This window comes from Tupaia chinensis, unplaced genomic scaffold (assembly GCF_000334495.1).
Source record: "Tupaia chinensis unplaced genomic scaffold, TupChi_1.0 Scaffold138725_1, whole genome shotgun sequence".
NCBI lineage: Eukaryota > Metazoa > Chordata > Mammalia > Scandentia > Tupaiidae > Tupaia > Tupaia belangeri.
Window position 1 is genome coordinate 741,488 of NW_006198617.1, and position 12,261 is coordinate 753,748.

The window sequence follows — 12,261 nt, forward strand, 5'->3', positions numbered from 1 at the left end:
TGCTAGGTGTCCTTTTGTCTGGCCCAGCCAGTGGCTTGCTGGTTCTGGCAACTGACCCACAACAGCCAACTACGCAGTTTGAATTCCAGACCCAGCAACTCAAAAAACGTACCAGACAAGGGGCTGGCAGGTGGTACAGTGGTTAGGGTGCTGGACTCCCACGTGGCTGACCACTGTTTGAGTCTTGGACCTGGCAGCTTACTTTCTCACATTCTGTCTCTCTCCCTCTTGTCTCTCCAGTCAAAAGCAAAACAAAACAATAGTAATGAATTAAATTGAATATAAACTTAAAAAAAAAAAAAGCATACCAGGCACATGGACACCCACGCCCAAAATCTTGAGAGTGCAGGAGAAGGACTTGCAGCGTGGCTATCTTCCCAGGGGTGCTTTCTCACTGTCTTTCTGTCTTACTTTGGCAGGTTCTTAAGCCCTTTAGAAAATTAAAAAAAAAAAAAAAAATTCTGAACTTCTTCATGAGAGAGAGAGATATTCCCATTAGGGTCTCCATACCATGATCTATCCTTTGTACCATGTGGCTCAGACCATGAGCATGTATACACACTCTTGGTATATTCAAGGAAGCCTTGGAACCCTAAATGCGGGCCCCTTCCTGCATGAGTCTGGTTGCACCACCTCATCCTGGTTAATTCTCTTCAATGACGTGGAGTATTGCTGTTCTGTGTTGCAGCAAAGAGAGCAGGATGAATGGACAGTACCAGCAGCCCACGGACAGTCTCAACAGCGATAACAAGTAAGTGGTACCTTGTTGCCTGTGTACCCTGGGTCAGGTGAGCAGGGCCTCCTAGCACCTTGTGGAAGCACCGTGTCTCGGGACAGTGCCCATGGAGCAGCATAGGAAAGGCCTTTGTTCTACTGTCTGGCTGCCCACTTTGCTGTCCTCGGAAGGGTGTGTCCATGGGCTGAGGGCAGCCCTGGGTGGACACTGTAGTACGCAGAGAGGACTGCATAGCTGTTTTGTGGCACATGCTCCCTTCTGTGGGAGGATCTGGTCTCCTGTCTGTGCCCTGAGTGAGGCTCCGTCTAGAAATCCTGGTTCCATCTTCCTGCACGTCACCAGAGCGCTGCTCTCCTGCAGTTTGTTCTTCCCCTGGAGTTGTGGGAAGAATGATAGGATGGAGTGGTGCCCCATCTCCACTGCAGAGAGCAACCCCTGTTCCACTGAACATGGGGAGCTCCCAGGGGGCAGCTGGCCTTGGGCCAGAGCTGAGAGCAGTAGACCCGTACTCCCTCCCCCGTGGCCGGCAGGGTGGCAGCTCTGGTTGCTGAGGGTCAGAGTCAAGCAGCAGCCGCCCCTTCCTTGCTTGCCGTGCGGTGCCTAGTGGTGGTAATGAGGAGTGGGCCACTCTCCACCCCTTCCTGCCCGTGTCAGGTACTCCTTGTTTGCGGTCGTGAACCATCAGGGGACTCTGGAGAGCGGCCACTACACCAGCTTCATCCGGCAGCACAAAGACCAGTGGTTCAAGTGCGACGATGCCATCATCACCAAGGCCAGCATCAAGGACGTGCTGGACAGCGAAGGGTGCGTCCGCGGGGGAGGGTAGCCCTGGGAAGCCACTCTGGTACCCGAGTCTGTGCCTAGGACTGTCTGAGGATGCTCGCTTTTAGCTATGTGCTGGTGGGTGGGGTGTGCTCTGGGTGGAATGCCAGCCTTGGTGGCCATGGGACTGTCCCTGACCAAGGGCACCCTGCCGCAGCCTTTAGAGGCACAGTACATGGCAGCACTTGTCCAGGTCCACTGTGACATGAACTAATGTGGAGTCCCTTAGTGGCTCCTCTCTGCCTGTTTCCTTCATGGCACAAAAATCCCTGGCCCTCCAGGGACAAAAGGACCTCATCATTCACTTCAGCTTCACTAAGTTCTCAGCCTGGTGGTAGGATGTCGAGGCCCAGACAAGCCGGAACCTACCACCTGAGCCCCTCAAGGGCGTGGACTGTGTGTCCTGAGGTGTGGGAGGGCCCTGGGGAGGTTTTACATTGCAGTCAGGGTGTTAAGGGGCAGCCCAGTGACAGTGAGGCATGACAGGCTGGAACCTGTTGCTGTGGCAGCAGGGCAGGCAGTGCCCACCTGGCCAGTGAAGAGATCTCAGGGAAACTTTCCGACCCGGACATGAGCCTCCAGGCAGCCAGGTGGGCAGGGCCGATGGCCGTGCCAGGTCTCGGGATCAGAGCTGAGCAGCCCCCCTCCCCTGCAGGTACTTGCTGTTCTATCACAAGCAATTCCTGGAGTACGAGTAGTCTCAACCCTGGCAGCGGCGAGTTGGCAAGCCTCACGAGATGACCCCTGGACTCAACCGCCCCACCCCTGGCTCGCTGTGGGCTCTGCACCGGGAGGCTGTGGCGCCCATGGCCCAGGGCCTCAGACGCACACGCCCACAGCACAGCAGGCGGGAGGGGGCTCTGGAACATGACCAGGGGTTGTGTTCTGTGCACAGAGGACAGCGAGGTCCATCACCACATCTCCTGCGCGTTTTGGAAAGGCGTGGGGGCTGGGGCGTGGGACGTCCCCTGCTCCGGTCACCCTTTCCACGGCTCTGACAGAGGCGCCCACCTGTTCCTAAGCGGTGGGTCTCTTGAGACAGTAAGGTCGAGGTAGCTGCCAAGGACAGAGCACGGGCGTGCGTGCTCTCGCTCTCTGTCCCTTAGCACTCGGTGCGTGGAGCGCAGCCCCTGGCCTCCCTCCCGCAGCAGCCTGCAGGCAGAGCTGAGGGTCCCAGCTCCAGCCGCGTGCAGAAGCACCGGCCAGATGGCTTCTCTTGGTTTTCTAGAAGTAGGCCTTTTCTTACCCCTCCCCTGTTCTCTTTTTCCACAGTGGTGAATTTCATAAGTGTGTAACGGTAAAAGTGAGCGAATTACTGACTTTATACTGAAATTTAGGTAGTTTCTCTTTTATTCTCAAGTGAATCTTGCTTTTTGATTGGTGCTGTTTTCACTGTGTCCCCACTGCATGCTGCCCAGCCTCCTCTGGAAGCCCCTGATGGAGAGCAGCAGGGAGACCCAGAGGGGGACAGGCGGCCACTGCTGGCTGTCACTCTGCTGCTGTAGAACAGAGCATTGCTCAGTGGTTTTGTTCATCCCCTGCCTCCTATTTTCCTCTGGGTCTCCTGTCCCCATTGCCTGTGCGCCGCTGCCTGGCAGTGAGTGGGCAGCGTCTGGGCGTCTGCTTCTCCAAGGCACAGCTCCAGGGTGGCAGGAGTGGTTTGTGACTGGGCCTGCTGGCGGCGCGGATGGAGGCAGTGGGACGGCATTGTTCCCTGTAAGATATTTTGCATGTATCTGCTCAGTCTCACTCAGAACCGAGGACTGGGGGAGGAGACGGCGTTCAGTACGCTTAGTGAGCAGGCCCTTGGTGCCTGGCCGGAGCTGTCTGTGCCTGGGCCGCAGGGCCTTCGTTTCCGGGTCGGCAGTGTTCTCACAGAGCCAGGGAGTGAAAGAGTGGCTCTGGGCTGCGTGGTCTTCTCTGCAGGAGGCACAGGCAGGTGTGGCCAGGCCCCAGCACCGCCTTACTCGTGGGTGCTGGTGCTCGAATTGTGTGTGATAGTCACGTTGAGAATTCCTGACTGTTTTCTAAAGCTTATGTAAAACTGTGAACGCTGTTCTGTGGACAGGCCACGTGAGCACAGGCGGGACCAGCGCCAGGAGAAAACCTAACGGGCACTGGCGTGTGATGGAAGCCTGAGCGGTAACGGCTCGCCTGCTTCCTTTCCTGTTGTTATTTCTGCATTTAAAGAATGCAAGTTGAAGCATGCCTTAAAATAGCAAGCATCTTCAGAGAAGGCAGCTGGACTCAGTTTTTGGAAATGCCCCCGGGTGGCCACTCTGATTCTGCTGTGAAGACCTGTTTAGGGGAGAGGCGTCGTCCTTTAATCAGGAACAGATATGACTGAAAGGGAAGCCGACTGCAGTGGCCCGTGGGAGCTGAGCCGCGCAGTCCTTCCTGGCTTCCTTCCTGTCTCTGCTTGTGTGCTGGGGCAATAGCCACCCCTAGAACAGGACTCGAGGGCCAGCCCCACCTTTGCTGTCTGAAGCTCTTATTTTACACGTTGTTCCAAAATTCCCTTCAACTGCGGTTGGTGCTCAGAGTGCCCACCTCGGTCCTGCCGAGGGTCCCCACGCAGTGCTGGAGAACCTCCCCGAGGCAGGGGCTGCCCTGGCTGTTGCCCTCTGTACCTGTGTCGCTAAGAGTCTGTCCACACCTGATGTGGCCACGTGGATTCACTTTGTTAGGAGCAGAGTATCCCCTGGCGGGTTTGGGAGTCTCTTGGCCCTGGTGCTGGTAACCAGCATGTGGGTGTTCAGAAGGTCACACGTCCATCATACCACTGAGGGACTCACGGGGCAGCCCCCAACACATTCCTGCCAGGACAGTCACTGTTGCTCGTGTCTCTGGGACATTGGTTGTCCTTCCAGCCCTGCACCGAGACGTGGGCGCACCCTCTTAGACGTCTGGAGAGCGTGTCTTGAGCTGTGGGACACACTGAGGCCTGGAGTGCCCGCCATTGCGTGGACACCTCTCTGTGCCCTGCAGGCCTGGGGCCTGGCTGCAGGGCTGGGCCTGGCTGTCGTCCCCATAGGCACCGTCCGAGCCCCAGACACCCCGTGCCGCTGCACCTCACCATAGCCAGCTGCCGTCCAGCTCGACGTGCGTGCTCCTCATGGTGTGCATTGCTGTTCTTCTGGCAGTCCAGTGACTTTTGTTTACTCTAACTTCGAGAAAACAGTGTAAGAAAGTAATTCCAATGATTGTGCTGTGTTGGAGGTTTCATTCCCACGATGTTCACACCTTCCTCTCCCCGTGGTCCGGGAGCCGGTCGGCCGGCCCTCCTCCCCAGTGGCTTGTAGTTGCCTTTTCTGTGTCATAATAAAGCTGCGTTGTATTCGAAAACACCCAGTCTCCCCTTCCTGGCTCAAGAGGGCATTCTGGGGGTGGCCGGGGGTGTGGCCATAGGTACACACAGCCTGGCCTCCCAGGCACCCCTCCCTCCACTGCAACAGTGACACTCAAGCCCGACACCCCATCTTAGGTCATGCCTCCTTGAGACCTCCAGGGGGTGGGGTGTCAGGCTTGCATTTCTTCCTGTTTTCAGTTGGTGCACTTTAACCTCCCTCCCAGTGTCGAGATGAGGGCAGAAACTCGGAGAACTGTGGACCTGCGTGCTCAGTGTGAGACTCCAGGGCCTTGGCGTGTGGGAGTCTTGGCCGTTTGGACCATGGCCTGGGGTTGCCATTGCGGTGCAGCCCCTTATGGGGGTGGGGTGGGGGGGGCTACATGGGCACGCAGCGATGCACAGCGAGCGGGGCCTGCTGGGGTCCCCAGCTCTGTGACTGTTGTTGAGGCTGCTGCTGGCCTTCTAGATTTGCCACCACCTCAGTTGGCCAGGCTGTCGCTGGAGGGCTGAGGCCTTCCTGCGTTAAGTGTCTGAGTTCTGTACAGCTCTGTCCCCCCTCCTTTCTCAGATGCTCTAGTTGCAAACCTTGGCGGCAAGTTTTTCCCTTCACATGGAAATACCAAGCAGCACCAGAGAACGACCCCTGGTTCTGGAAGGTCCTTGTCCTCTGCAATGTGCCCCCTGGGGAAGAAGATTGACCTCTGGGATCTAAGGCCTTTAAACCCTCAAAGCTCAGATTTTCCAGGACAGGAATGAAGGGGTGTGAGGGCGAGCCGTGGAGTGACCTGGGAACTCTGGTGGGGGCAGCACTGGGTCAGTCTTCTGGGTCCAGGTGCAGCCTCCAGCCTCTGAGGCGCCGTAGCTTCGGCATGGTGAGGCCCTGCATCCAGACCTGTCGTGGCAGGTGACGGCACAGCGCGCTCCCACGGGCATGAAGCCATCTCTGTGGGGCACTCCTGTGAACAGGTGCACAGCCCTGGTGATGGGTGCTGGTGTGCGGGCAGGGTGGGCAGGCCCATAGCCAGGGTGTGGGTTTAATCTAGTGGAAACCAAGCTCAGACCCCTCTGAGGGGGAGGCCCAGCGAGAACATCCTGCCAGCAGGTGGCCAACTGGTCCTGGGATGGGATGCCACCCTAGGACTAGTGTGAGTCTCGGCAAACTGGGTATTGAGCGGTCGCGTCAGCCTTGTCGGCCTTGGAGAGGGCAAGGGCAGGCTGCTGAGCCTGTGCTGGTCTCCAGCCCCGTCTGGTGGCCCCTTGGCTCACAGGCATTTGAGCAAGTGTGCTGGCCAGGGACGATGCTGACATCATCTCAGGGAGTGCTGCACCCTGCAGGGGCCTGGTTGGCATCCCTCAGGTGCAGCTCTCCACAGTCCGCCCATCATGCGAGGTCTGTCCCCGCTCAGGTCTTGTTGCTCATCTCAGTCTTATTCCCCCCAAGTCCTGGCCCATCCACCGAGCTCAGCAGCTCCCCGCACGTCAGTGTCCTTTGGGCCTAACTCATCCCAGATGAAGTGGGTGTCCAGATGTCCTGCTCCAGCATCCATTCCCTGGGAAGACTTTGCTTGGTCATGGTCCTTCGGGGCCCGAGTGGAGTGTCATGCAGCTGTCCTCTGCACGTGGAACATCTGGGGTCGTCTTCAGTCATCTGGTCACAGGCACTGGAGGGCCAGTGCTCCAGGTGTCCGCATGCAAACCGAGCCACTCTGCCCAGCTTATTCAGCCCTCTGGCTATGATGAATGAAACTCATCTCTTAATGAGAAAAGAGTGAATGAGCAAGCACATGAAGGAGAGAGAAGTTGGTTTAAAAAAATTTTTTTTTGGGGGGGGGAGAGGTTTTCGCTATAGGGTGCATGCTCTCGCCAGACAGACAGAGAGAGACATAGAGAAAGAAAGCAAGAAATCACCCCCAGGGGGGATGGTCACACCGCAATCCCTTCTCCTCCATTCTCCTCTTGGGATCTTGGGCACACATGCACATGTGCCCGATGTGAGTTTTAAGCCACCGGATCCGAGATGCGAACCACGGTTGACTACGTGGGAGTCCAGTGACATAGCCATTACGCTAACTGCTGGTTCCCATAATGTTTTTTTTTTAATTAATGTTTTTCTTTTTTTTTTTTTTTTTTGCCTCCCCACATTGCAGTCCTCTTGCCCCAGCCTCCACAACCCAGCCTGCTCTGTTTGGTCTGGGAGCCAAACCCAGGCCTCTCGTGTGGCCTCAGCCACCACATGGCAACATCCTCCCATTTGTACCACAGCAGGAACCCCAAGAGCCAGTGCACGTGTCCTCGTGCTGTCTTCCCCTGTCGTAACTGCTGCAGTGCAGGTGGCGGAGGCTCAGTCACCAGAATGTGCTGGATAGAAGATGGCATAGAGGATCGGAGGTGACCGGAGGGGCACTGCTACTGTTACTGGAGCAAGGAAAAGAAGGAGCCATATCTGAAGGGGAGGGCTAGTCCTGGTCTCAGACTCCATCCATAGCACCTAATAGTGCTGGCCCATGATAAAGGTTTAGTGACTAAACGACTGTCTACTTAGACAAGTCACTTAACTTGTCTTCTAGTCTGTTCTCTTGCTAGTAACAGAAAAACCCGAGTCTGGGTAATTTGTAAAAAGAGGTTTATTCTGCTCGTGGCTGTACTGCAACTCCTTGGAAGTCCAAGGTCCAGTGACTGCACCTGGTAGTCTTCAGCTTGGTTGGTAATTTGGTGGAGGGCAGGAGCTCCAGCAGAGAATGTCCATTCATCCACCTTGCTTATGGAAGCCCACCCTGATGCCCACTTTCCTAAGCCCACCTTTTAACATCATAATTAGATGGTCTCTTATTTGCCTGAGATCTTGTGTGCTGGCCGGAGAGAGTGAGTGAGAAAGCACCCTCCATGGGGCGTTGTCATGCCATGATCCCTTCGCCTTTCCCTTTGGGGATTTTGGGCATGCATACACACATGCCTAGCATGTTAAGCTGCCGGTTTTAGGACCCAAACCACACAGTTGGCCATGTGGGATCCAGATATCTAACCACCACACCATAGGCTGGCCTTGTCTCTTAATGCCTTCACAATACAACCAAATTCCCCCACATGAATTTTGGGGAGACACATGCAAACCATAGCACTTTATGACTACCAAAACCACACAGTATCTTACTGGGAATTTAGTTGTGAGCAAATGGGCCAGGCTTTTGCCCTCAAGGATTTATAGATTATCAGGGAAAGGAGAGAAACTTTTAACTCAGTATTCACATGACCTGCGAGTAACATGGGGACGGACATTTACAGCATGCCAGAGACCTTGTGGAGCAGCTAGGGTGCCTGGCTGAAGGAGCAGCGTTTAGCAGGTTGGGGGGTAATGCGTCTAAGCAAAGGAGACAAACAGCACAGGCAAGTGCCCTGGTGGATGTCGCCTGGGTGACCAAAGCAGAAGAGAGGAAAGAAAACAGATCCAAAACTAGCCAGGAAAAACCCTTCTAGCACATAGTGTTCAGACTGCTGAGAAAGTAAGATAAAAAGAAAACTTTAGGTGCCAGCAGGTGGCATGGCAGTTGAGGGTGCTGGATTCCCACATGGCTAGCCACAGTTCAAGTCCCAGACCTGGCGGCTTTCTCACTTTCCCTCTTTCTCGCTCTGTCCCTCTCTGATCAAAATAAGTACATAAATAATTCTTAAACTTCAAAGGCACACATTTCAGAAGAAGGAGTAGGAGTCACTGCAGATGTCTTGTTCAGAACTATGCAAGTTGGAAGACAATGGAATGACTGCCTTAAATACTAAAACCCAAATACCATACCCAGGAGAAATAACTAACAAAAATGAAAGAGGAAGACTTTCAAAACAAAAAAACTATAAAAATTCATCACTAGCAGACCGGTAGGATATGTTAAAGGAAGTTCTTCACATGGAAGGAATCCAATGTGAGATGGAAACCTGAATCTACACAAATAATGAAGGCCTCAGGAAATGAAGGTAAATATAAAAGACATTGTTCTTATTTTCAATCACAAAGATAATTGACTTGCTGGTGAGGCAGGAAAAAGCTATCGAATGGAAGTGGGTAAAGGGATTAGAGCATCTCCCTACAGCACTACGCAGAGAAACCAGTCAGGGCAAAGAATTCCCCTCCCAAGGTGATGGAGGCAGGAGATTAGTGGGGGATGTGTAGCTGATTAAGCCACATTTGATAGAACCAGTGAGAGGAAAATGATCAATAAGCCCACTCAGTACTCAACTGACATGTCCTAGAGTAAACATTTCTAAACCTGGGCCAGCAGATGGCGTGGTGGTTATGTTACTGGACTCCTACATGGCTGACCAAGGTTCAAGTCCCAGACCTGGTGGCTTGAAAATCATACTAGGCGTGTGTGTACTTGCCCAAGATCCCAGGAGGAGAATGGAGAAGGGACTGTGGCATGGTTATTTTCCCTGGGGAGTGATTTCTCCCTCCCTTCCCCCCACCTCGAACACACGTGCCCCAAGGTAAAAAATCCCTGTAAAAAATTTTTATAAGCCTCATAGAATGTAACTGCCATGACCTTTAGAGCCACTCTTGTTTCTTTTTAAAGAGGTCTCACCATAGGGTGCACACACTCACTAGAGAGACAGAGACAGGAAAGGTGAGAAATCATCCTCCAGGGGGATGGCCAAGTAGCAGTCCCTTCTCCATTCTCCTCCTGGGACCTTGGGCACACACACACACACACACACACACACACACACACATGCCCAGCATGAGTTTCAAATCACTGGGTTTGGGACGGGAACTACAGTCGGCCATGAGGGAGTCCAGTGACATAAGCGCTATGCCATCTGCTGGCCCCCTCTTTCTCTATACACTCAGGCCCACTCCGACCTCTCAGGAGTGTACTTTTGCTTTTACTTAATAAACTACCCTTTCATTACTGTTCTGTTTCATTCAATTCTTTGTCTTGAACACTGAGAACCTGGGTATTATTGCAGAAGCCATCCCGCAATGCTGGGCCAGCAGGTGATGTGGAGGTTAAGGTGCTGGATCCCACATGGTTGGCGACCTGGACCTGGTGCCTTGAAAAACACCTGGAGCATGTGTATATTTGCCCAAAATTCTGGAAGGAGAATAGAAGAGAGAGGATTGCAGCACAACCATTCCCCCTGGTGGTTCTTTCTCACTTTTCCTCTCTGTCCAGCAAGTGGACATGCCCTATGGCAAAAAATTAAAAACAAAAATAAAAAAAATAGTTGATTTTCCAAAGCAAAGATAGTAGCAATGTATTGTGATTATTTTTTTAAATTTGCTATAGGGCATGTGTGCTCACCACAAAGAGAGGGAGGGGAAAGAGAGTCTCTGGTCAAGTATTTTAAAATAAATTAATAAAATAATTCTTCCGGAAAAAAAAAAAGAGAGAGAGAGACACTTGGAAGTAAAATCATTCCTTGATCTGCAGGCTGCAGAATGAATGTATGTGGAGGCGTGACAACATGAATCTCCTGAGATGATGCCATCAGAGGACCTGGTTTCAACATCAGTGAAGAGTTGGGAACCAGCAGTTAGCGTAATGGCTGTGTCGCTGGACTCCCACATAGCTGACCGCGGTTCGCATCCCGGACCCGGTGGCTTAAACTCACGCCAGGCGCGTGTGCGTGCGTGTCCAAGATCCTGAGAGGAGAATGGAGGAGAAGGGATTGCGGCGTGACCATCCCCCCTGGGGGGTGATTTCTCGCTTTCTGTCTCTATGTCTCTCTCTGTCTGGCGAGCGCACGCGCCCTATAGTGAAAATCTCTCTAAAAAATAAAAAAGACCATCAATGAAGAGTAGTATTTTGAAAAGAATCTTCTGGTAGTAGGTCTCAGGTTGAAAACATTCCGCAGGCCATGATATAAATGTGCTGTCATCGGGCCTTGTGCTGATTATGCAGCACAGGCCAAGCAGATGGCGCACGTTCCCCAGGGCCTAGGACTTTGGAGTAGTAGATGAGCGCTGGCTCCAGCTTAAAGTCGCCATCTGCATTAGCTCTAGCTGGAGTCCAGGAGTCTGACTCTGAGCTTTGAAGCCAGGCATCAGTTGTGCTCTCCAGGCATGAAAATCCTAGATGACATCATCCTCCAACATAAGACTTGTCTATACTGAGGGTCTGCAGTTACTGCAGCTCCCACATCAGTGAGCTTAGCTAGACTTCTGGAAGCTACTGCAGCTCCCACATCAGCTCTTGCTGCTTCACCTTGCACTTCTTTCCTTAAGCCTCAAAAACCAGCCTCTGCTGGCTTCAGACTTTTCGCCGGCAGCTTCCTCACCCCTCTCAGCCTCAATAGAATTGAAGAGTTAGGGCCTTGGTCTTGATCAGGCTCGAGGGGATGTTTTAGCTGGTCAGTGTTCACTCAGTAGCCACTGTAGGTACTTAGTTGGCCTAATTTATTTCATTCTTTTTTGGGGAGAGATATTTATGCTATAGGGTGCATGCATTCTCCAAAGACAGAGAATGAGAAAGTGAGACACACCCCCACCCCCACCCCCCGCCAAAAGGAATGGCCACGCTGCAATCCCTTCTCTAGAGATTGCGGGCACACAGGCACATGCCTCACATATTTCAAAACAATGGGTCTGGGACTCAAACCATGACCACTATACCACCTGCTGGCCCCAGTTGGCCTAATTTAAATATTAGGGATCAGGGAGCCCCAAGACTGTTTCAGGGACTCTGGAAAGGTGAAACAATGGACCACTGGATTTCCTGCATGCATGTCCCCAAGTATGCCCTAGGGACTCTTTGGTGTGTATAGTATGCAAGATAGTTTGGAGTGGTGCAGGATGAATAATTTCTATTGATATAATCATGTATTTATCTTACTATGTAAATGCTTCTAAGAATAGTTACACAACTTGAAGTGTAAATACTGCTGGGCTAGCTGGTGGCATGGTGGTTAGGACCGCTGGGTCCCACTTGGAGACGGGAAGTATCCGCTAAGTCCAGCCAGCCTGCCACAGCATGGAGGGCACCTCCCACAAAGGCCAGGCCAACGATCTTAAATATTCTTAACAGTGTCTAGAGTGGTTTATTTTGCCCAGCTCCATCAGAGAATCACTGTACGGCTGACTGTGTGGTCTGAGTCCTGGGCCTCACGGCTTGAGGAACACACTGGTCGCACGTGTATGCATGCCCAAAATCCTAAAGAGAAATGGAGAAGAGACGGGGGCATGACTGCACCCCATGGAGGATGCTTTCTCATTTTCTCTGTCTCTTTGGTGAATGCATACACCCAATGGCAAATTAATAATAATAATAATAAATAACCTACTATTAATAAGAGTAGATGTAAATGAAAACTCTCGCTGTGGTACCAAGAATAGCCATCTCTTTTAGGAACTGGCTAACTGAGATTA

General features: G+C 52.7%; 1 protein-coding gene across 1 annotated transcript in view; it reads left to right on the top strand.

The window, feature by feature from the left end:
- Window positions 1-4,905, top strand: part of USP22 (ubiquitin specific peptidase 22) — a gene marked incomplete at its 5' end in the record, with an annotated part of 62,342 nt that extends 57,437 nt beyond the window's left edge. Inside the window, 3 exon segments of the mRNA XM_014592907.1 lie at window positions 689-751; window positions 1,391-1,540; window positions 2,214-4,905. Coding sequence (XP_014448393.1) covers window positions 689-751; window positions 1,391-1,540; window positions 2,214-2,256 — 256 coding nt within the window.
- Window positions 4,906-12,261: the final 7,356 nt, after the last annotated feature.